General features: G+C 46.8%; 1 protein-coding gene across 1 annotated transcript in view; it reads left to right on the forward strand.

Moving 5' to 3' along the window:
* Positions 1 to 26227, forward strand: part of LOC122788003 (bromodomain-containing protein 3-like) — a 1216914-nt gene that overhangs the window by 707104 nt on the left and 483583 nt on the right. The window contains exon 4 of the mRNA XM_044054929.1: positions 16058 to 16199. Within this exon, the coding sequence (XP_043910864.1) occupies positions 16058 to 16199 (142 nt within the window). The remainder of the gene's footprint in view (positions 1 to 16057; positions 16200 to 26227) is intronic.

The following is a 26227-nucleotide window of genomic DNA, read 5'->3' on the forward strand; positions in this document are numbered from 1 at the left end:
GGACTACCCTTAACCCTTCTGAGGATGAGTCGCTATACCTGGACGCGTTTGCTTCTCGCCCCTCCACCTCCTGGGTGTCTCCGCCTTTCGATCCACTGATGGCAGTGGTGGCTCGAAAGGCGTAGTCAGCCCCAGACACAGTGGAACCAACTCCCCGAAGGCCCACGAAATTCATTAAAGCACCACAAGACAAGCAATTTTTGACAAAGGGTGTCCCCGTTGATGCTATGGTGGTAGCAGCGGCCACAAAAAAGGAGTTGGCTGAGACTACTTCTTTCCATTCCCCTAATAAGGAGTCTAGGACGATGGACAGATACGGGAAGCAGATGTTTTCCTCAGCGACCTTTTCCATGCGGTCGCTGAACTATTTGTGCCATTTTACCCGCCTTCAAAGGGATCTCCTTAAGGAGCTAGGAGATGCCCTTCAAGAGCCATCAGCTGCGGGGGCCCAGGATAAGATTACCCCCCAGCTGGCGACTCTTAATTCGATAATGAACTCCTCCATGCGGCTCATTTCTTATGCGGCCGATGGGGCGAGTCGAGCTGCAGGCACAGGTGTGGCCTTGAAGGCACGCTTGGATGCGGTTATGTAACTTTGCGGACCCCTTTAAGGCGTCTTTCACACCTACCATAAATGTAGATGTTAGAGTGCTCATACAGCTGCAGTCCAGGTTACCCTCCCTCCATCCCCTCTTAGGACAGGCCTTATGACAAACACCTTTATCATACAACCTATTTGGGATATTCTTTAATGGTGTATTTGCTTGCAACTACTGTTTTGATTTATCTTCATTGCATGTTTGCATAATATTATGATCATCGTGCATACAGCTGCAGTCATAACAGATGGGTTTTCCTGCCGTCAGGCGGGTCCTCGGTCGGCTGAATTCCAAAGTCTAGGTCCGGCTTCGGTTGTCGTCGCTTCTTCCCTGACGTCAGTGCGACAGGGGTATAAAAGAACCAGCCGACGCCATTTTCCCCAGTCTTTCTTGCCGCGCGGTGCCCGAAGCAGAAGCAGTTCGCAAGTGCCGGTCGGCCAGCTCCTGAGATTACGATTATCTGCAACCTAAGTCTTCTTGAAAGCTAAGTACCCCATTGGGGGAACTTTTCTTGCCTCAGACCGATGTCAGGCAAAGTTAATAATTGTATTTCATGTGGGAAGCAAATACCGCATAAGGATTTTCATTCCCTCTGCATTCCTTGCTTAGGCCCAGACGATGACGTCTCGGCCTGCCGTTTTTGTGCTACATTCAACAAACGCACCATTAAGGGTCGGGCGGAGTTCGCCCAGCACTTTTTTGGCAAAAACTTTAACTACATAATGTCGTTGGGTACTCCGACTCCAGTTTTGACTAAAAGACGCAAAGATAAGGACCGACACCACGCCAAAGCCGATTACAGGTGGTCCGGTTCTCAGCGAGGTGCCTATGCGGCCCCTGACTACCGACAACACCTATTGGCGGTGTCTTCTGTACCCGAGGTCGCAGGCTCTTCGGCCCACACCCCGACTACAGATACCGAAGCCACTCTAGGCGGTGAAACTCAGAGTTTAGACAGGTCTGCCTCCTCTCAAGGTGTCTTCAGGCCTTCCTCTTCTTTTTCCATCAATGCTTTCACTAAGTCTGACAGCCATGCATTCTAAAAAACAAACCCCACAGGGCCCTTCTCAAGGCCCCATGCCTAAAAAGCAGATGCTCAAAATGGCTGAAGACTTAATTTCTCTTATCAGGGGTTCTCAAACCCCCCCCCCCCCCCGGAAAAAAGGACCAGAGTGGAGGAAGAATCCCCCTCCTCGGACCAGGCTTCCATTATTTCAGAACTTTCTGATGACCAGGAACATTCATACTTCCCTTTTGAAGATTCTGATGCAGAGGAGTCCATTCCCTCTGTCTCCCCCCCTGAGGATTACTCTTTTGGGGAAACCTTGCATACCTTGAGGGAACACTTCCACTGGGAAGGTCAAGAGTACTCAGACTCCAAGAAAAGGCTTAGGGATTTTCTCTTGCTCCCTCAGCACAGGCCTCTGGCTATACCCTCTGTCTTGGATATCCTTGATGATGTGTATTTGGAGTCCTGCCTTAACCCAGACTCTCTACCTCCAGCCCCAGTCAAGCCTGACAGGTATTACCGGATTCCTGACTCGCACCAATTCATATACAAAAGCCATGAGGCTGACCCAGAAACTATCTCACAGGGCCCCAAGGGAATTAAGGCCTCCACTGCTAAAAATCCTTTACCTTCATAGAGGGATTCCAGAGCTTTAGAAAGGTGGGGGAAAAAGGTATACACCTCGGCCACCTTATCCATGAGGGCGTTAAACTGCCAGTTCTATATGTTAAAGTACCAACAGTTTCTGTTATCACAGTTGAGAAGCAAAATGTCACAACCTGAACAACCAGATTTAAAGGAGTTGCAGGATTTGATACATAGTGCAGAACAAGTAGGTAAACATACCTTGCAATGTGGTTTTGATGCTTTAGAGGCCTCATGTACCGCTGCTGTTACAGGATCAGTCATACGTAGACACACTTGGCTCAAAGAGCAAACCTTACCAGATCATGTCAAAGCTAAATTACTGGATGCACCTCTGCAAAAAGATGTATTGTTTGGTGTTAAAGCTGAGGAGGTATTAAAGAAAATGGAGGAAAAGACAAAATCAATGCAAACAGTGAAAGATTTCCTACAGGTACAACCTCCACGTTTCAGTAGAAATTGGCCTTCAAAAAATTGGTCCTTTCTAGCCACGGACAGACCCCAAAGAGGTAGATACAGGCGCCCGAGGGATAGAGGGCAATCTCAAGGATCGTTTAGAGGCAGACAATGGCAAGCACCTACCCAAAGAGGTAGTGAGGATAGTTCACAGCCATTCAGAAAGCAGAACCAATGACTTTCCCCTTTGCATGCCAAGCAAGGCTCAAATGGCAGCACCTTCAGGCGGAAAACTGGCATTATTTTCAAAAAATTGGCATATTGTCACAAAAGACAAATGGATCCTGGACTTTATAGACAGAGGCTACAGATTCCACTTTCACACCCTTCCAAAAATGAGAGGCATGCCAAACCTGCCACACAATCAAAGGGCAGAGGCACAAAAACAAATTTCAGATCTCATGGACATGAAAGCTATTCAAGAGGTACCTGCACAAGAACAGGGTCAAGGTTTTTATTCCAGACTATTCCTGGTACCAAGGAAGGGCAAAGATTGGAGACCTATTTTGGACCTATCCATCCTAAACACATTTTACTCGTGCCAAAATTCAAGATGCTCACATTACAGCAGCTTCTTCCCATGCTGGGCAAGGAGTCTTGGCTGGTAACATTGGACCTCAAGGAGGCATACCTGCATGTCCCAATCAGACAAGATTGCAGAAGATGCCTCAGATTTCTTGCAGGTTCAACACATTATCAATTCTCTGCATTGCCCTTTGGCTTATCTACTGCGCCCAGAGTGTTCACGAAATGCCTGGCATCAGTAATTGCCTACTGCAGACTGCAAGGGATACAAATATACCCATATTTGGACGACTGCCTGATCCAAGCGGACAGCAAGCACATACTTCTGAAAAATCTGGCTTTTGTAATAAATTTGTTGAATTCCCTGGGATACACAGTCAACAAAAAGAAATCAAGGCTAATTCCCTCTCAGACAATAATTTTCCTGGGTGCCAACTTGGATACAAACACCCAGATGGCCTACCTCATGCCAGAGAAACAAGGGCAACTAACTCAATACTTCAGAAAACTGGCAACTTTCACCAGGCTGACTGCTAGGAAAATCCTGCAGGCTCTGGGATTCATGGCATCTTGCATCCTACTAATCCCATGTGCAAAGCTGCATATGAGGAAACTTCAATGGTACCTGAAAAACCTATGGTCTTAGCACAGCCACAGCTTGGAAACAATAATACCACTAATTCCATGTCTTCAAAAGGAATTTCTGTGGTGGGCTCAAGCATGCCAAACAAACACAGGTCTCCCATTCTGCAAGCCTCAAGCAAGTCAAACCATCACAACAGACGCCTCGGATTACGCCTGGGGGGCGCACATGACAGATCAGTGCATTCAGGGCAGATGGTCCCAAAAGGAAAAGCACCTACACTTCAATCAAAAGGAAATGCTAGCAGTAATAAATGCTATTATAGCTTTCAAAGACCTGCTGCATCCAGGCCAGCTATTGATAAGGGCAGACAACACCACAGTAATGTGGTACATAAACAGGGAGGAACCCACTCATACCCCCCTATGCAGGCTAGCCATGTCTCTTTGGAACATGGCTCTGGAATTGCAAATCGAGCTTCAAGCACAGTTCCTGCCAGGCAAGGAAAACACGCTGGCAGACAACCTAAGCAGAAATATGACAGATCCACACGAATGGAAGTTGCATCCTCAAGTTTTTTCAAAGATAATTCAAGCATGGGGAAGGCCAGACATAGATCCCTTTGCCTCCCACAGAAATCACCAATTGGCAAAATTCTGCTCAAAGACCTTTCATCCACAGGCCTGGAAAGTGGACGCACTCTCTCTTTCAGTTGGACAACAATGACAGTATATGCCTTTCCACCTCTTCCTCTGCTGCCCAAAGTTCTATTAAAAACCAGAGCAGACAGACCAAAGATGATTCTCATCGCTCCAGACTGGCCAAGGCAACACTGGTACCCACTCCTGAGGAGCCTAACGCATTCCCCACCATGGATCCTGCCTCTAATGCCTCTTCTACTGACTCAGCACAACTTCAAAACTCTTCACAGTCAGCTGAAAACACTCAATCTAGCCGTATGGAAGATTCCTTAAAATCACCACAGACCCTACTCTCCAAGGAGGTGCAGGATGTCATTTTGGAGGCCAGAAGTCCTTCTACTAGAAAAGCCTACTCCGCCAAATGGAAACGGTTTTGTGCTTGGAATGAGAAAAAGGGCCAGAACCCTGGAATACTGAATTTACCTAAAATATTACAGTACCTAGCTGAGATGCTAAGCAGTGGACTTTCATTCTCTTCCATCAAAATCCATGCCTCAGCCATTTCTCCCGAATACAACACTGATCCTCCTTTATTCTCTCACCCCCTCTTAAGGCAGTTCCTCAGAGGGGCTAAGAATATAAAACCCCCAAGGAAACCACCAGTACCTGCTTGGGATCTCAATTTCATTCTAGAGAAACTGACTTTGCCTCCTTTTGAGCCAGCTGCCTCAACAGAACTGCAATATTTGTCCTGGAAAACAGCCTTCCTGCTGGCTATCACCTCAGCTCGCAGGGTTTCGGAACTACAAGCCCTCATGGCTGTGCAGCCTTTCATCATTTTCCATCAGGACAGAGATTCCTTACGAACCAATCCTTCCTTTATGCCAAAGGTGGTATCCAGGGTAGCCTTGAATCAGGCTATCCACTTGCCTACCTTTTACCCCAATCCTCAAAACAAAGGGGAGAGACTACTACATTCCTTGGACATTCACAGACAACTATGTTATTATTTGGACAGAACAAAGCCTTTCAGAAAATCAGAGCAACTCTGTGTCCTATGCTACAGGGGCTCAAGAGAAGCGTATCTCCAAACAGACAATCTCAAAATGGATAGCCCACTGCATACGCTTTTGTTACTCTCTTCATGGTAAGACTGTACCTGCAGGCATCAGGTCTCACTCCACAAGGGCCACAGCTACCTCTGCAGCTTTCCTCAGGGCGGTTCTTACCAAAGATATTTTGGAAGCTGCCACTTTGAGTTCTGTGCATACTTTCTCCAAGCACTATCACCTGCCTTTATATTCCAAATCTAGAGCAGGTTTTGCCACTGCAGTTTTGCAGGGCATCCTGGCTCCTAGTTCCACCTAGTGCCTACCACCCCTTTTTTAACTTTGGTATTCTACCCATCTGTTATGACTGCAGCTGTATGCACGATGAACATAGTACAGTTTTGTACCTACCATAAATGTAGATGTTCGAGTGCTAATACAGCTGCAGTCCAGGTTTCTCTCCCTCCTTCCCCTCTGGAACAGGCCTAATGGCTAACGCCTCATACAACCTGATTGGGGTATTCTTTTATGGTGTATTTGCTTGCAACTACTGTTTTTGATTATACTGCATTGCATTATTACATAAATTTATGTATTGCCTTCCTTCTGGGGGCACCTGACATCTGGGGCAAGAAAAACTGAAGAAAATGGCGTTGGCTGGTTTTTTTATACCCCTGTCGCACTGACGTCCGGGAAGAAGCAACGGCAACCGACGCCGGACCTAGACTTTGGAATTCGGCCGACCAAGGACCCGTCTGACGGCAGGAAAACCCATCTGTTATGACTGCAGCTGTTAGCACTCGAACATCTACATTTATGGTAGATGCAAAACTGTACTTTTTGCCTTCCTTCTGGGGGCACCTGACATCTGGGGCAAGAAAAACTGAAGAAAATGGCGTCGGCTGCCTCTTTTATACCCCTGCCGCACTGACGTCAGGGAAGAAGCGACGACAACCGATGCCGGACCTAGACTTTGGTATTCGGCCGACCGAGGACCCGCCTGACAGCAGGATAACCCATCTGTAATGACTGCAGCTGTATGAGCACTCGAACATCTACATTTATGGTAGGTACAAAACTGTACTTTTCTACAGTAGTTCCTCCTTCGACTCACCCCTTGAGTTTGGAGCCGGTTGGGGTTCGGATCGTGGAACCGTCGGCGCAGATACCTACCCTTTCGGTTCCTTCGGCTCCGATCACTTCCATGGCGCCGTGTCTCCCTCGTTAGTTCCGAGGGGGCGAGTGGCATCGGACCCTTGTCCAACCCCGTTCTCCCTCTCGGAGCTTCGGCGCAGGTGAGCTCTGCTCCTACATCGGCCTCGGAGCCGTCCCTCTCGGTGCCGGGGGGGGGGGTGGTTCCGGTCTCTTCGGAAGACTGAGCCGCCTTCTCTGCCGGGAAGGGGTGCCTTCGAGGTCATGAGGAGTGTGCTGGCTCTTCGGTCAGCCCCACGATCAGTCTCTTTGGCTCCTCCCCCCATGGTGCCTGCGTCTGCCTCTCCTCCAGACCCCAAGCAAGGAGAACAAGTGCTCCAGGTCGCCCCAGTGGGCGTCTCTTCCTCTTCTGAGGCCTTCCCTGATTATTCAGAGGAGCCCCCTCGAAAGAGGAAATGTAAGAGGAAGCATGTTGACTCCCCTGAGTCTGTCACTTCAGATACCGACTTAGAGGGTTCGGAAGGGTCCCCGAGGTCCCCCTCTGAAGATGTCCCCTTCTCAGACATCCTTGAGATGCTTAGGCAATCCTTACCAGATCATGTCAAAGCAAAGTTATTAGATGCACCACTTCAAAAAGATGTGTTGTTCGGTGTTAAAGCTGAGGAGGTACTAAAGAAAATGGAGGAAAAAGTGAAATCTATGCAAACAGTTAAAGATTTCTTGCAGATGCAACCCCCACGCTTCAGCATAAACTGGCCTTCAAAAAATTGGTCCTTTCCAGCCACGGACAGATCTCAAAGGGGCAGATACAGACGCCCAAGGGGTAGAGGACAACCTCAAGGATCTTTCAGAGCTAGACAGTGGCAAGCACTAACCCCAAGAGGTGGAGAAGATAGACCACAGTCATTTAGAAAACAGACAAAATGACCCCCCCCCCCCCATGCCTGCCAAACAAAGCTATAATGGCAGCACCTTTGGGCGGAAAACTGGCATTATTTTCAAAAAACTGGCACATTGTTACAAAAGACAAATGGATTCTGGACATTATAGACAGAGGCTACAAGTTCCACTTTCACACCCTTCCAAAAATGAGAGGCTTGCCAAACCTGCTACAAAATCAATGGGCAGAGGCACAAAGACAAATTTCCGCTCTCATGAATATGAAAGCAATTCAAGAGGTACCTGCAAAAGAACAAGGTCAAGGTTTTTATTCCAAACTATTTCTGGTACCAAGGAAGGACAAAGATTGGAGACCCATCTTAGACCTATCCATCCTAAACACATATCTACAGGTACCAAAATTCAAGATGCTCACATTACAGCAGCTTCTTCCCATGCTGGGCAAGGAGTCTTGGCTGGTAACGTTGGACCTCAAGGAGGCATACCTGCATGTCCCTATCAGACAAGATTGCAGAAGATACCTCATATTTCTTGCAGGTTCAACCCATTACCAATTCTCTGCATTGCCCTTTGGCTTATCTACTGCACCCAGAGTGTTTACGAAATGCCTGGCATCAGTAATTGCCTTCTGCAGACAACAAGGGATACAAATCTACCCATATCTGAACGACTGCCTGATCCAAGCGGACAGCAAGGACATTCTGTTGCAGCATCTGGCGTTTGTAATAAAACTGTTAAACTACCTGGGATACACAGTGAACAAAAAGAAATCAAAACTAATACCTTCTCAACAGATAATTTTCCTGGGTGCCAGCTTAAATACAACCACCCAGATGGCCTACCTCACGCCAGACAAACAAGAGCAGCTGTCTCAATACTTCAACAAAATGGCAACTTTAACCAGACTAACTGCAAGGAAAGTCCTGCAGGCTCTGGGATTCATGGCATCTTGCATCCTACGGATACCATGTGCAAAGCTGCATATGAGGAAACTACAATGGTACCTAAAAAACGTATGGTCTCAACACAGCCACAGCTTGGAAACAATTATACCACTCATTCCATGCCTTCAAAAGGAATTTTTATGGTGGGCTCAAGCATGCCAAAGAAACACGGGTCTCCCTTTCTGTTTACCTCAAGCAACTGAAATCATCACAACGGACGCCTCAGACTACGCCTGGGGAGCACACATGGCAGATCAGTGCATTCAGGGAAAATGGTCCCAAAAAGAGAAGCACCTACACATCAACCAAAAGGAGATGCTAGCCGTGCAAAATGCTCTTATGACCTTCAAAGAACTACTGCATCCAGGCCAGCTATTGATAAGGACAGACAACACCATAGTCATGTGGTACATAAACAAACTGGGGAACTCATTCATACCCCCTGTGCAGGCAAGCCATGACCCGGTGGAACACAGCACTGGAATTACAAATTCAACTACAGGCACAGTTCCTGCCAGGGAAGGAAAACACACTGGCGGACAACTTAAGCAGAAATATGACAGACCCACAGGAATGGAAGTTGCATCCTCAAGTCTTCTCAAAGATAACTCAGGCATGGGGACAGCCAGACATAGATCTATTTGCTACCCACAGAAATTACCATTTGAAAAAATTCTGTTCAAGGACCTATCATCCACAGGCCTGGAAAATGGACGCACTCTCCTTCAATTGGACAACATTGACAGTCTATGCTTTCCCGCCTCTTCCTCTACTGACCAAAGTTCTATTAAAAGCCAGAGCAGAGAGGCCACAAATGATTCTCATTGCTCCAGACTGGCCACGACAGCACTGGTATCCTCTCCTAAAGAGTCTGTCACACTCACCACCATGGAATACTACCTCTAGTTCCTCTTCTGTTGTCCCAGCACAACTACAAAACCCTTCACAGCCAGCTCAAAACCTTAAATCTAGCTGCATGGAGAATACCTTAATTTCCCAACAGACTCTCCTCTCCAAGGAGAGGTGCAGGATGTCATCTTGGAGGCCAGAAGACCCTCTACTAGAAAAACCTACTCCGCCAAATGGAAACGATTTTGTTCCTGGAATCAAGAAAAGGGCCAGAATCCTTGGGTAATAAATATGCCTCAAATTTTACAGTACCTAGCCAAGATGTTAAACAGTGGCCTTTCCTTCTCCTCCATCAAGATCCACGCTTCAGCCATTTCTGCCCAATACAATACAGATCCTCCTTTATTCTCACATCCTCTATTAAGGCAGTTCCTCAGAGGGGAAAAAAATATAAAACCCCCACGGAAACCACCAGTCCCAGCTTGGGACCTCAACTTCATATTGGAAAAGCTGACCCTGCCTCCCTTTGAGCCGGCTTCTTCAAAGAGTTACAATACTTGTCGTGGAAAACAGCCTTCCTTCTGGCCATTAGCTCAGCACGCAGGGTTTCGGAGCTACAGGCCCTCATGGCTGTGCAACCATTCATCATTTTCCATCAGGACAGTCTCTCCTTATGAACCAACCCTATCTTCATGCCAAAGGTAGTATCCAGTGTAGCTTTGAATCAGACTATTCATTTACCTACCTTTTATCCAAATCCACAGAACAAAGAGACTACTACATTCCTTGGATATTCACAGACAACTTCGTTATTACTTGGACAGAACAAAGTCATTCAGGAAATCTGAGCAGCTCTTTGTGTCCTATGCAACAGGTGCTCAAGGAAAGGCTATTTCCAAACAGACAATTTCAAAATGGATAGCCCACTGCATACACTTTTGTTATTCATTTCATGGAAAATCTGTGCCTGTACACATCAGATCTCACTCCACCAGGGCTACAGCTACCTCTGCAGCTTTCCTCAGGGGGGTCTCTACCAAGGAGATTTTGGAAGCAGCTACTTGGAGTTCAGTGCACACTTTCTCCAAGCACTACCACCTTCCACTATACTCAAAATCTACAGCGGGCTTTGCCACATCAGTCCTGCAGGGCATCCTAGCCCCTCCTAGTTCCAATTAGTACCTACCACCCTTACTTAGCTTTGGGATTCTACCCATCTGTAATGACTGCAGCTGTATGCACGATGAACATAGGACAGTTTTGTACCTACCATAAATGTAGATGTTCGAGTGCTCATACAGCTGCTGTCCAGGTTACCCTCCCTCCATCCCGTCTTAGGACAGGCCTTATGACAAACACCTTTATCATACAACCTATTTGGGGTATTCTTTTATGGTGTATTTGCTTGCAACTACTGTTTTGATTTATCTTTATTGCATGTTTGCATAGTATTATGTTTTGCCTTCCTTCTGGGGGCACCTGACATCTGGGGCAAGAAAAACTGAAGAAAATGGCGTTGGCTGCCTCTTTTATACCCTTGCCGCACTGACGTCAGGGAAGAAGCGAATTCGGCCGACCGAGGACCCGCCTGACGGCAGGATAACCCATCTGTAATGACTGCAGCTGTATGAGCACTTGAACATCTACATTTATGGTAGGTACAAAACTGTACTTTTCTACAGTAGTTCCTCCTTCGACTCACCCCTTGAGTTTGGAGCCAGTTGGGGTTTGGATCGTGGAACCGTCGGCGCAGATTCCTACCCTTTCGGTTCCTTCCGCTCCGATCACTTCCATGGTGCCGTCCTTTGAGGGATCTGGGTGCCGAGACTCCATCGTTTGTTCCAAGGGCGCGAGTGGCATCGGACCCTTGTCCGACCCCGTTCTCCCTCTCGGAGCTTCGGCGCAGGTGAGCTCTGCTCCTACATCGGCCTCGGAGCCGTCCCTCTTGGTGCCGGCGGGGGGGTTCTGGTCTCTTCAGAGCCTGAGCCGCCTTCTCTGCCGGGAAGGGGTGCCTTCGAGGTCATGAGGAGTGTGCTGGCCCCTCAGTCAGCCCCATGATCAGCCTCTTTGGCTCCTCCCCCCATGGTGCCTGCGTCTGCCTCTCCTCCAGACTCCAAGCGAGGAGAACAAGTGCTCCAGGTCGCCCCATTGGGCTTCTCTTCCGAGGCCTTCCCTGATCATTCAGAGGAGCCCCCTCGAAAGAGGAAATGTAAGAGGAAGCATGTCGACTCCCCTGAGTCTGTCACTTCGGATGCCGACTTAGAGGATTCGGAAGGGTTCCCGAGGTCCCCCTCTGAAGATGTCTCCTTTCTCAGACATCCTTGAGATGCTTAGGCAGAGGGGGAACTGGACTACCCTTAACCTTTCTGAGGATGAGTCAAAATACCTGGACGCGTTTGATTCTCACCCCTCCACCACCTGGGTTTCTCCGCCTTTCGATCCACTGATGGCAGTGGTTGCTCAAAAGGCGTAGTCAGCCCCAGACACAGTGGAACCAACTCTCCGAAGGCCCACGAAATTCATCACAGCACCCCAAGACAAGCAGTTTCTGACAAAGGGTGTCCCCATTGATGCTATGGTGGTAGCAGCGGCCACGAAAAAGGAGTTGGCTGAGACTACTTCTGTCCATCCCCCTAATGAGTCTAGGACGATGGACAGATATGGGAAGCGGATGTTTTCCTCAGCGACCTTTTCCATGCGGTCGCTGAACTATTTGTGCCATTTTACCCGCCTTCAAAGGGATCTCCTTAAGGAGCTAGGAGACTCCCTTCAAGAGCCATCAGCTGCGAGGGCCCAGGATAAGATTACCTCCCAGCTGGCGTCTCTTAATTCGATAGTGAACTCCTCCATGCGGCTCATTTCTTATGCGGCCGATGGGGCGAGTCGAGCCGCAGGCACAGGTGTGGCCTTGAGAAGGCACGCTTGGATGCGTTTATGTAACTTTGCGGACCCCTTTAAGGCGTCTTTCACCAATGCCCCTTTTGATGGTTCTGCTCTTTTTGGACCACAGTTGAAGGATACCCTTACCAGGTGTGAGCAGGAAGGCAAGACTCTCTCTGCTGTGGGAGTCCGTTTTTCCACTCCTTCTAGACCATACCCCAAAGGTCAGAAAAGTGGGAAAATGTGGTTCCGGAAACCCCAGGGAGCCATGCCTGACACACGTGGTGAGTTTCCCTCCAGGGGCAGAGGAGGGAACAATAGACGCCGCCCTCGAGGCAGAGGGGACCCGCAAAATCAGGGCAGCAGAGATTCCTTCTCTGACAAACCCTTCCAGCATCCCTGAGGGGCTGCCCGCCTTTGGAGTCGGGTGAAGATTATCGCTGTATCCAAAAGCCTGGCAAGACACAACTCAAGACAGATGGGTACAGTCTGTCATATCCGGAGGTCACAGAATTCCCTTCGTTCATACCCCCTTAAGGTCAAACAAATCCCTTCCAGATGTTCCACCCAGTCTAAGGTAACAAGCAGTGCAGAAGATCTCAAAACTGCTACAAGAAAGAGCCATCCAACGAGTCCCAGCAGACCAGCAAGGATCCGGAATTTACTCAAGGTTCTTTTTGGTACCAAAAAAGACAGGACTGGAGACCCATTTTGGATCTCAGCAGACTAAACAGGTCTGTGCAAAGAACGAAGTTCCGGATGGTCACGCCTCAGTCCATTCTACCCTTTTTGTGTCAGGACAATTGGTTGTGCTCCATAGATCTTCAAGATGCGTACTACCATATCAAAATGGACAGGCGCTCCAGAAGATTCCTCCTCTTCCGGCTGGGAGCCAGTCATTATCAGTTCCGAGCTCTGCCCTTTGTTCTCACCACAGCCCCCAGGGTGTTCACCAAATGTATGGCAGTAGTTACCTCTCACCTGAGACTGCAAGGATTCCAGGTGTTTCCTTATCTAGACGACTGGCTCCTTATTGCTACCACCAGACAGCTGCTACGAGCCAGGAACTACACCATCCAGACTTGCTCCAAGCTAGGTATCACAATAAATTTTTTAAAGTCTGCATGGTCGCCTTTTCAGTCTATAACCTTTATAGGCACACGTTTAAATACAAAAGACATGTCAGCGAGACTTCTGTTAAACAGAGTATTAGATATTCGCCGACATGTACAGGTGTTATTAGGATGCAAGAAAATTCAGGCCAGATTTGTCTTAGACATTGGGCCTCATGGCAGCAGCGATCATACTAGTCCCCCTGGCTCATTTTCATATGAGGATTCTTCAGTGGTTGCTTTTCACCCAATGGTCATTTCTACAACTTCCAATGTCTCACATGATTATGATTACATGGACATGCAAAGACCAGCTTGCTTGGTGGATGATTTCCCTGTCAGTACCCCAGGGCAGACCATCTGTTCTTCCTCCTCCAGTAGCCACGGTGACCACGGATGCCTCCCTGATCAGGTTGGGGGGGGGCACTTTCAGGGCAGAACAGTCCAAGGCACCTGGCAGTCCCACGAGTACCATCTGCATATCAATGTCTTGGAGATGAGAGCTGTGCTTTTAGCGTTGCAAACTCTCCAGAACTCTCTTCCCACCGGGACCATTGCAATTCAGACAGACAATATGTCGGTAGTGTGGTACATCAAAAAGCAGGGCGGAACCAAGTCCTACCCCCTATGTCAAGAAGCACTCGGAGCAATGGGCAATCTCTTCTCAGCGGTTTATGATAGCAACGCTCATCCCTGGGAAGTCCAACGTTATAGCGGACAGGCTGAGCAGAGCAATTCTCATGCCTCACGAGTGGTCTCTCAATCAGACAGTGGCGGACCAAATCTTCCGCAAATAGGGTCAGCCTTGCTGCAACCTTTTCGCCACCCCCTTCAACAGCAAGTGCGACAGTTTCTTTTCTCTTCTCACTCTTCCCGGATACCCTCCCAGAGACGCTGTAATCCACGATTGGCCTCAGGGACTTCTTTATGCATTCCCTCCATTTCCCCTGATTCCCAAACTAATACAGAAAGCTACCGCGCTGGGATGCAAGATGATCCTCATTGCCCCCTACTGACCTCGACAAATTTGGTTTCCGTTCCTGCATCATAACCTCCTGGAGCAACTATGGACCAGTACCAGACCTCCTGATCCATCCGTTGGGCGAACTGCACCAATCCCTTCAGTCTCTCAACCTCACTGCTTGGTTGCTCCACTTCCTACCTTAGCCAGGCTCCCGGACATTTCCCAATCGGTGCGTGAAATCATCTTATCTTCGCATAAATCTACCACCAGAAAAACTTATGCTAGTAAGTGGAAACGTTTCTCTTGCTGGGCAGAGTCTAAAAATATAGATCCCTTTTCAGCCCCTGTCCACCTTTTAGATTTCTTAGTGGAACTTTTTCAGGCAGGGTCCTCTTATGCCACCATTAGAGTTCAGTTAGCTGCAACTTCAAATTTTCATACAGGTCTATCTGAAACTAGTATTATGTCCCATAAATTTTGCATAGCTTATCTTAAAGGGACTACTTTGCTCAGGCCCCCAGTAAGAGATCCCCCGCCTCCGTGGGATCTTAATTTGATCTTAGCTTTCCTAATATTGCCCCCCTTTAAACCCGCAGCTTCATGTTCCTTGAAGTTTCTTTCTTGGAAGACCCTCTTTCTTGTGGCAGTTACGTCAGCTAGAAGAGTTTCTGAACTCCAGGCCCTTTGTGTTCGCCCTCCTTATTTAGTTTTCCATAATGACAGAGTTTCGCTCAGGACTAATCCCTCCTTCCTAAGGTACCTTTTGAGAGTAATCTGAATCAGTCCATTGATCTTCCGGTCTTCTTGCCAAATTATTCCAACAAAGCTGAACATAAATTGCATCATTTGGATGTTCATAGACAATTACGACTCTACTTGCATAGGACTAAACAAATTCGAAAATCAGATCCGCTCTTCCTGTCCTATGCTGAAGGTAAATAAGGTCTATCAGTGTCTAAAGTAACTCTATCTAGGTGGTTGACTTATGTTATTGCTTTGCTGTTATTGCTTTGATTTATCATTTGAGGAACAAACAGCTCCCTGCTAAACCAAAAGGCCACTCTACTAGGGCTTTAGCTACTTCTGTAGCTTTTCAGGCAAGATTACCAATTGAAGCCATTTGTGCATCAGCTACATGGGCCACTCCCCATACATTCATTTCTCGTTATAAGTTGGATGTGGCCTCTAGGAGCAGAGCTGATTTTGGATCCACTGTGCTGAAGAGTCTGTTCCGATGAGCCACCCAGGACTGAGGTGCTAGGGACGCTGTCCCAACCAGCAAGAATGAAGGTGAGATAGACAACTCAACATTAAGAAGTTATGTACCTACCATAACGTTCCATGTTAGTTGTCTTCTTCTCGCCTTCTTTCTTGTGTCCCACCCTCCGTCCCCCTATCCATATAGACTGAGAAGAGCTGCCCTCTGATTTCCTTTTAGCTGGCTGGGTCTTATCTGGTTTGTTCCCTCAACCTTTTAGCTCTGTAGCTAAACGTATGCTGTTAGGACAGGTGTCCTTATATTTTGTCTGTAGTTCGGTCTACCAAACGAGATCTGGGGATCTAGTGCCAGGCATTGTGGGATATGGGGAGGCCTCGAGCCAGTAAATAGCTCTCGAGCTTTAGAAGATGGCAGAGTCGGAGCCGAGGATCGGCTCCGAACCCAACCAGCAAGAAAGAATTCGAGAAGAAAACTAACATGGATCATTATGGTAGGTACATAACTTCTTATTCTCTTATATCACCTTTTAGCCCACTGATGATATAGTGCTTATGGCTCAAGCTTTGGAGAAGATCTTTCTTCAGAAAGTAGCTCAGATGCCACAGGAAGAAGTGGAGCTCTTACCTCCTCCACCCAAGGGCAAAGTTCGAAAAACACCAACACAGAATCCAGGTATGGTAATGTCTTTAGCTTTCTGCCATATTCATTCGTGTGCCATTCTTTGCAAATAAGATAAATTGTTTTTATGCTTTGTTTCTTTTACTAGTGTTATCAAGCACTTTAAAGTTGTAAAACAGAATATTTTGCAGCCACTTTTGCTGGTGTCAGTTTATAAGTGCTACTTTTTTGTGTTGTATTATCCACCAAGCTGTGCACTCAAATTTACCACTGCATTGTTTGTTTTCAGCCTGTAGATGTAGAAAAACAAAATGTACTTTTCGATTTCGATCAGCATATAGGTTGACCTTTTTTGGGGGTGACTGTAGCTGAATGTTCTTAAATGTCATCAGACAGATTTGCTGCATGTGTTAAGGTCTTATAGATTCTGTTATTTTGATTGTTTATCTCCATAGTTGTACTGAAGACATAATTTCACTTGCTGGTCTCAGATTTTGCATTGGTGACTGTAGCTTTAATGTGTGGTACTTATCAGCATTTTGTCTTTCACCAGTATTTCAGTGTGCAGCTTTCAGGTTTACTAGTTAGTTTCATCTCCTGTCCTGTACTGAAAGGCCATCTGGAATTGTTCCCCAGTCTTTTTATTTCTGGTTTGTCTTGATATTAATCTTTTATCTATTTGTTTCTTGCAGCTGGAAGTCCAATGTTCTTGTTTCACTGTTACAGTCATCACAATTGGGTTATCCCTACCAGGGTAGCCCTCGGCCGGCCTGAATACCAGAGACTTAGTATTTCTGCTTCGGTTGCTGTTGCTTGAAGACTGACGTCAGGTCGTTAGTATAAAGTAAGGCAGCCGAAGCTATTGGGTCAGTCGTCCTTGCTGTGGAGCCTGAAGCAGAAGCACTTCACACAAGTGCCGGTCGGCTTCTACTCGAGTTTCTGTCTAATGAATTGAAGTTGAAGTCTTCTAAAGTTAAGTACTCAGTTGGGGATCCTTTTTTCTTGCACTAACCTAGGTCAGAAAAAGTTCATTGTCTTGCCTGTGGAAAACAAATACCACAGTGAGACTTCCACTCTTACTGCGCCACTTGTTTAGGCCCAGACCACAGCGTCCTTTGTCGCTTCTGTGCTTTAAACGCCAGAACTATCAGTCATTGGGCCGTTACTGTAGCTAGATATTTTTGCTTAAATCGTCGAATTCTGATATGACTTCGGTAAGCCATTCGACAGCAGATAATCCAAAAAATTGTAAAGATAATGACAGACTGCACAGGTCCAAACCTACCGAAGATGCTTCCGTTAAGCTAGTCATCAGTTCTCCGGTACTCAGTGAGGTGTATTCGCAGCCCCTGATGCCTGCATCTGTTGATTTGCAGGCCGCTACCTTGACCCTTTCGGAGTCCAGTATGCCGCAAAACTTTTCTTCGACTAAGGATCCTGTGGTCGTCTCTACCTTTGATGGGTCCGGAGCCGCTGAGCAGGTTCCGGCTTCCGAGGAAGTCCTACACACTACCGAATCTCGACAAGAACAGACGTCTTCTTTCGTGACTAACATTCTTTCTAAAACTACCAAGTTTCTTAGGCACAGGGTCCGAACCACACTCAAGAAACTGACGACCCACACTCAGGTGGCTGCAATCTTGCCTCAGTCTCAAATGCTTAAAATGGCGGAAGACCTTATCATGCAGATCAGGGGAAGCCAAGCTACCCCCTCCAAAAGGAAAAGACATCTGTCCCCTGCAGTTTTGTCTGAACAAGTCAGATGAATCTGATGCATCTGAATATGAAGACATGCAAGTCCTCTCCCCTTATGAGGATTTCGATGCAGAGGATTCCATTCCTTCAGCCTCACCACCATAGGATTTTTCTTTTGGGGAAACCCTGCATACCTTAAGGGAGCATTTCCAATGGGAGAGTCAGGACTACCCTCAGTCTAAAGAGAGACTCAGGACATTCCTAGATCTTCCACAACACAGACCCTTGGCCATCCCCCCAGTCCTTGATGTTATGGAGGATGTTTTCCTTGAATCCACCTTAACTGTTGACACCCTTCCTCCTGCTCCCAGAAAACCAGACAGCTACTATAGAGCCTCTGACTCACAAATATCTTTACAAGTCCTACAGCTGACCCTGAGGTCATTTCTCAAAGGCCAAAAGGGATTAAAGCAACCTCTTCTAAGAATCCCACCCCCTCAGACAGGGATTCCCGAGCATTGGACAGATTTTGTACGAAAGTATACACCATCTACTCTTGCTGCCAGGTTGCTAAATTGCCATTTCCATATGCTGAAATTTCAGCAGCATACCTTAGAACTCCTTAAACAAAAAGTCTTCCTTTCCTGCTTGGGCAGAATCTAAAGATTTACAAGAGTTAATGCATTCTGCAAGTCAAGTAACTAAATCCACCTTGCACTGTGATTTTGACACCCTAGAAGTTTCTTGCAGGGCAGCAGTCACTGGATCTGTAATTAGAAGGCATGCATGGCTTAAGGAACAGCCCTTGCCAGATCATGTCAAATCTAAATTGTTGAATGCCCCCCTTGCACAAGGATAATTTATTTGGTAGTAAGGCAGAGGATGTCTTAAAGATGGAAGAAAAAGCAAAATCTATGCAAACAGATTTCTTGCAGGTCCAGCACCCTAGGATGTTCATCGTGTTACCCTGCTGCAGTCATCACACTTGGGTTATCCTGCCGTCAGGCGGTCCCGCAGTCTGCTTGAGTTCCAAAGTCTTGGTCCGCCGTCGGTTGCTGTCGTTTCTTCCCTGACGTCAGTGCTCCAGGGGTATATAAGAGGCATCCAACGCCATTTTCTTCACTCTTTCTTGCTGTGCAGTGCCCGAAGCAGAAGCAATTCGTAAGTGCCGGTCGGCCGACACCTGAGATTTTCGATTCGAATTTCAGTCCGAAGTCTTCAATAAAGCTAAATACCCCTTTGGGGAACCTTTTCTTGCCTCAGTCCGATGTCAGAAAAAGTTAACAATTGCATTTCTTGTGGGAAGCAAATACCTCATAAGGACTTCCATTCTTTTTGTATTCCTTGCCTAGGCCCAGACCACAACGTCACAGTTTGTCGGTTTTGTGCTAGGTTTAATAAACCAACTATCAAATGTCGTTTTGACTTCGCACGACATTACTTTGGTAGGAAATTTAATTAAATCATGCCGTCGGAGCAGCTGACGACTGGCATGCATAAAAAACACAAGGATAAGGGCAGGCAGCCTAGGAACAAGCCAGAATCCGAGGCCTCTGCTGGGACTGTCGCCGGTTCTCCGGTTTTCAGTGAGACACCTACGCAGCCCCTGACGACCGCAGAATTGGAACCCCAGACAGCTTCGGATTCTCAAGCGGAGTGTACTAGGCTGTCGCAGCCATCTTCATTAGGCCCTTCCGACACCGGAGCAGAAGGCGATCCCGGTGCAGTAGAAACACCTTCGGTTGCAGAAGGTGTCTTCAGACCGACTACACTCACCATTAAATCTTATGCTAAGCTTTAAACTCCTTTAAAACCAAAAAAGACTGTACATCAGTCTCCAGTTCAAGGCCCCATGCTTAAGAAACAGATGCTTAAGATGGCTGAAGATTTGATTACCCTAATCAGGGGTTCCCGTCCCCCTCCAGATAAAAGACCAAGACAAGGAGGATTATGCTTCCTCTGACCAGGTTTCTATTTCCTCAGATTCTTGTGAGGAACAGGATTACGCTTTTCCCCCTTATGAAGACTCTGATGCTGAAGACTCTATTCCCTCAGCATCTCCCCCCCTGAAGACTACTCCTTTGGGGAAACTTTACATACCAGGACTACTCTGATTCTAAGAAAAGGCTCCGAGAGTTCCTTTTACTACCCCAGCACAGACCACTTGCTATCCCTCCAGTTTTAGACATTGTGGATGATGTTTACTTGGTGTCTAGTCTAAATCCAGACTCTCTACCTCCTGCTCCAGCCAAACCAGACAGATACTACAGAGTACCTGACTCACAAATTCCTTTATAAAAGCCCTGTGGCTGACTGAGAAACAATTTCTCAGGGTCCCAAAGGCACTAAAGCTTCTATGGCTAAAAATCCTGTGCCCTCTGAAAGGGATTCCAGAGCCCTAGATAGATGGGGAAAGAAGATATACACCTCAGCTACTCTGGCTATGAGAGCATTAAATTGTCACTTTCACATGCTGAAATATCAGAATTTCCTAATGTCTCAAATAAAACAAAAAATGAGCACACATTCTGAACAGTCTGAAATCAAGGAAATGCAGGATCTGTTGCATGCAGCTGAACAGGTGGGCAAACATACTTTATAATGTGGATTTGATTCATTGGAAGCTTCCTGTAGAGCAGCTGTTACTGGGTCTGTCATACGTAGACATGCTTAGTTAAAAGAACAAACCCTACCTGATCATGTTAAAGCAAAATTATTGGATGCACCTTTACAGCAGGATGTATTATTTGGTGTCAAAGCAGAAGAGGTTTTAAAGAAAATGGAGGATAAGGCAAAGTCTATGCAGACGGTCAAGGATTTTTTACAGGTACAACCCCCTCAATGTTAATCGTGTTTCACTGTTGCAGTCCTCACTGTAGGGTTCTTCCTGCCGGCAGGTAGCCCTCGATTGGCCAGAATCCCAAAGTCTGGTTCCGGCGTCAGAGCGCCAGGAGTACAAAGCTGCCAGCCGACGCCATGTTCTCCAGTCTTTCTTGCCGTGCGGTGGAAGCAGTTCGCAAGTGCCGGTCGGCTGACTCCTGATGTTTTTCGTATGTCAGTCCAAAGACTTGCTTCTTCTTCTTCTTAAAACTAAGTACCCCGTTGTGGAAACTTTTTTCTTGCTCCAGTCCAATGTCAGAAAAAGTTAATTGTATTTCTTGTGGGAAGCAAATTACCTCATAAGGATTTCCACTCTTACTGTATTCCTTGTTTAGGCCCTGACCACGACGTAGCTAGTTGTCGGTTTTGTGCTAGATTTAACCAACGTACGATTAAGCGGAGGTATGGTTTTGCTTTTCACTACTTTGGCAGGCGATTTAATTATAAAATGTCGTCGGACACTCTTCCGACTACCGGAGTTCACAAACGATGCAAGGATAAGGACAGGCCTCCGAGGTCCAAATCAGACGACGGTTTACAAGCAGAGCCAGCTCCAGGTTCGGCCGTCATCAGTGAGGCGCTTTCGCAGCCCGTCGCCGGCCATTTCAGAACAGATTGCCGAAACGGACTCCCACGAGGAGCCAACTAGGCCTTTGAGTACTCCAGCTGCAGGACCTTCAGACAATGCTCCCTCAGATGGATTCGGAGCCGCTGTGCAGGTACTGGCTTCCGAGGGGGTTTTCATGCCTACACAGCTTCTGATTAAGGTAAAACCAAAGACAAAGGTGAAGACTCCTTTTAAATCAAAGACACCAGCCCAGGCCTCTTCTGATCCAGGACCCAAATCTCAGAAACAGCTGCTTAAAATGGCGGAGGACTTACTAACCATGATTAGGGGTTCACATCCCCCTCCAGACAAAAGGCCAAGGCAAGAATTGGATCTTGAATCCTCTGATTAGGCATCTATTTCTTCAGTGTCTTCCTCTGAACAGGAATATACTTTCCCTCCTTATGAGGATTCTGATGCCGAGGAATCCATTCCATCAGCTTCTCCCCATGAGGATTTTTGTTTAGGGGAAATTTACATGACATGAGGGAACATTTTCACTGGGAAGGACAGGAGTACTCTGAATCTAAGAGAAGGCTTAGGGATTTCCTCCTTCCCCAACATAGACCCCTGGCTATTCCTCCTATTTTGGATATTGTGGATTATGCTTTTTCTGAGGCTAATTTAACTCCTGACTCTTTTCCTCCAGCCCCTGCTAAACCTGACAGATATTACAGGGTCCCTGACTCCCACAAGTTCCTTTACAAAAATCTTGCTGCTGATCCAGAAACCATTTCTCAAGGTCCTAAGGGTGTTAAGGCCGCCTCTGCTAAAAACCCTATTCCGACACATAAGGATTCCAGATATTTGGAGAGATGAGGCAAAAAAGTCTACACTTCTGCTGCTTTATCTATCAGGGCTTTAAATTGGCAATTTCATATGCTAAAATATCAGCAATTCCTACTGTCTGTTATGAAACAAAAGCTAAGTACCATTTCTGCATGTGCAGATAATAAGGAATTACACGATTTGATGCATGCTACTGAGCAAGTGGGGAAGCATGGTTTACACTGTGGTTTTGATGCCTTGGAGGCTTAATGCAGGGCGGCTGTCACTGGCGCAGTCATTAGAAGGCATGCTTGGTTAAAGGAACAGAATTTACCTGATCAAGTGAAAGCAAAGTTACTGGATGCTCCTGTTCAGCATAATGTTTTGTTTGGGTCTAAGGCTGAAGAGGTGATAAAGAAAATGGAGGACAAGGCAAAATCCATGCAAACGGTTAAGGATTTCTTACAAGTTCAGCCCCCAAGATTTAGCAGAAATTGGCCAACTAAAAATTGGTCCTTTCCCAGATAGGACAGGCCTCGGAGGGGTAGATATAGGCGCTCCAGAGGGAGGGGCCAAGCACAGACCTCTTACAGACCTAGACAGTGGAGTGCTTCCACCCCCAGGGGTGGAGAGGACAGACCTCAATCTTATAGAAAACAAGCTCAATGTCTCCCCCTGTATGCCTCCAGGAACTTCTCTCCTGGAAGCCCCTCTAGGGGGAAAACTCTCTTTTTCAACAAAATTGGACTTGCATAACCCAAGACAAGTGGGTTCTGGATGTAGTTTCAAAGGGTTACAAATTCCACTTTCATACCTTGCCAAGACCAAACGGATGGCCAGACCTACCAAAACAACAATGGGCAGAGGCATTAAACCAGGTGGGTTCCCTCATGGCTATGAGGGCCATAGAACTGGTTCCACAATCAGAGACGGGGCAAGGCTTTTACTCAAGGCTCTTTCTAGTTCCCAGAAAACAAAATTCATGGAGACCTATCCTGGATCTGTCAGTTTTAAATACTTTCCTGGAAATACCAAAGTTCAAGATGCTTACTCTACAGCAGCTCCTGCCAATGTTGAGCAAATGGATGGTGACATTGGATTTAAAGGAGGCTTACCTACACATCCCTATCAGACAGGAGTGCACAAAATACCTCAGGTTCAAGGCCGGTTCGAAACATTGCCAATTCTCTGCGCTGCCCTTTGGCTTGTCTACTGTGCCCAGGGTCTTCACCAAGTGCCTGGCACCAGTAGTAGCTTATTGCAGACTCCAGGGAATTCAAATTTACCCTTATCTGGACGACTGCCTTATTCAAGCAGACAGCAAGGGTGTCTTACTCCAGCACCTGGAATTTGTTCAAAATCTACTCAAGTGCCTGGGATTCACTGTGAACATAAAGTCAAATTTGACACCCACACAACAGATAACTTTTCTGGGTGCTCTTCTAAACACAACAACCCAGATGGCTTTCCTGACATCCGAAAAGCAACTACAGCTGGCTTCAACTTTCAAAACCTTGGCATTAATGTCTCCGCTAACTGCAAGGAAATTCCTGCTGGCTCTGGGTTACATGGCCTCCTTCATCCTTCTCATTCCAAATGCAAGACTACATATGAGAAAAATACAATGGCACCTAAAAAGTGTATGGTCCCAGCATTGCCACAGTCTATACACACAGATTGCTGTCTTGCCTTGCCTACAAAAGGAATTCCATTGGTGGACCATGGCATGTCTTAACAAAGGGAAAGCCTTCAGTCTGCTGCCAGCCAAGTGTTAACAACAGACGCCTCGGATTACGCATGGGGAGCACACTTGCAGGGGAAAGGCCTGCAAGGTTATTGGACAGAGGATCAGAAGCACCTACATATCAATTTAAGAGATGTTAGCAGTACAGAATGCCCTCTTGGCTTTCAGGGACCTTCTACAGCCAGGACAACTACTGATACAGACAGACAACACCACAGTTATGTGGTACATAAGCAAGGGGGTTCACACTCCTATACCCTTTGCAGATTAGCCTTGACTCTATGGAACACAGCTCTAGCTTGCAAAGTGGATCTACAATCTCAGTTCCTGCCAGGGAAACCAAATATTCTGGCAGACAGACTGAGCAGGAACCTGTCAGACCCTTACGAGTGGATGCTAGACACCCAAATATTCAAGATGATTACAGAAGCCTGGGGCTGCCCGGACATAGATCTATTTGCATTCCCCCTCAACCACCAGTTACAAATTTTTTGCACAAGGACATTTCACAAGCTAGCATGGAAAGTGGATGCTGTCTCTTTCAGTTGGAGAAACCTCTCTGGGTATGCCTTTCCTGCACTACCTCTTCTTCCACGGGTGTTATTAAAGATCAAGCAGGACAAACCCAAGATGATTTTACTGGCCTCAAAAATCTATCCCAGGAGTCTCCTTGGGTTTTACCTCCGATACCAAATCTTTTGTCCCAACACCAGGGCCAGGTTCTGCACTCTCATATCAAAACTCTCAGCCTGGCAGCTTGGCGAATTCAGGGTCTATGACTATTCCTACCCTTCCCAAACAAATCATGGATGTCATCTTAGAAGCCAGACGGACTAGCACTAGAAAATTTTATGAAGGTAAATGGAAGAGATTTTGCACCTGGATGCATGCTCAGGATTCGGATCCTCTCATTCTTAATATCCTATTGATTTTACATTACCTGACAGACATGCTACATAAGGGTTTATCCTCCTCCTCCATAAAAATACATGCCTCCGCTATCTCTGCACATTACAATACAGACCCTCCAATCTTTTCGCATCCACTTCTGAAACAATACCTCAGAGGAGCAAAGAATTTAAGGCCCCCTAGGGCACCACCCATACCTGCTTGGGACCTCAACTATGTTCTGGAAAAACTCACTCTGCCTCCTTTTGAGCCTGCTGCCACATCGGGCATTAAGTATTTGTCATGGAAGACAGCTATCCTACTGGCTTTGACTTCGGCCAGGAGAGTCTCCGAGTTACAAGCTCTCATGGCTTTGGAGCCTTATATTATTTTTCACCAAGATAGGGTGTCTTTAAGGACTAATCCTACTTTCATGCCTAAAGTGGTCTCCAAAGTGGCTTTAAATCAAACTATTCACCTGCCAACTTTTTTCCCTAATCCACAAAATAAGGGGGAGAGGATCTTACATTCTTTGGATGTACACAGGCAACTACGTTTTTACCTGGACAGAACCAAGGATATCAGGAAAACAGAGCAACTGTTTTTCTTGTGCAACAAATTCTCAAGGCAAAGCTATTTCAAAACGGACCATTTCTAAATGGATTGCTCATGGAATCAGGTTTTGTTACTCATCATGGAAAGCAAATCCCAGGAAAATTTAGAACTCACTCTACCAGAGCTGCTGCTACTTCATCTGCCTTTTTCAGGGGAGTACCTACCAAAGATATTTTGGAAGCTGCAACTTGGAGTTCAGTGCATACTTTCTCTAAGCACTATAATCTCCCTCTTTACTCTAAGTCTAGGGCAGGCTTTGCTTCTGCAGTCTTGCAGGGCCTTCTAGCCGCCCCTTCTACTCTATAACCACCACCCTTTATCTCAGCTTTGGGATTCAACCCTACAGTGATGACTGCAACAGTGAAACACGATGAACATAGTGCAGTTGTGTACACTTACCATAAATGTAGATGTTCGAGTGTCTTCACTGTTGCAGTCTGGGTTACCCACCCTCTTGTCCCCTCTTATACTTTCATTTCTGTGGTTTCCTACTTCACCCTTCTTCTGAGGTGTATTTGCTACAGAGTATGGGGTTTGTTGTATGTTACATTTTTGTTTTACTATTAGCCTTCACTTTTGGGCACCTGACATCTGGGGCAAGAAAAACTGGAGAACATGGCGTCGGCTGGCAGCTTTGTACTCCTGGCACTCTGACGTCAGGGGGCATGACTGAACAGCCGACGCCGGACCCAGACTTTGGGATTCTGGCCGACCGAGGGCTGCCTGCCGGCAGGAAGAACCCTACAGTGATGACTGCAGCAGTGAAGACACTCTAACATCTACATTTATGGTAAGTGTACACAACTGTACTTTTCAGCAGAAATTGGCCAACAAAAAACTGTTTCTTTCCAGCTTCTGACAGATCACAGAGGGGCAAATACAGAT

The sequence above is a fragment of the Protopterus annectens genome, chromosome 13.part0, assembly GCF_019279795.1.
Source record: "Protopterus annectens isolate FY-2018-M chromosome 13.part0, PAN1.0, whole genome shotgun sequence".
Classification (NCBI taxonomy): domain Eukaryota; kingdom Metazoa; phylum Chordata; order Ceratodontiformes; family Protopteridae; genus Protopterus; species Protopterus annectens.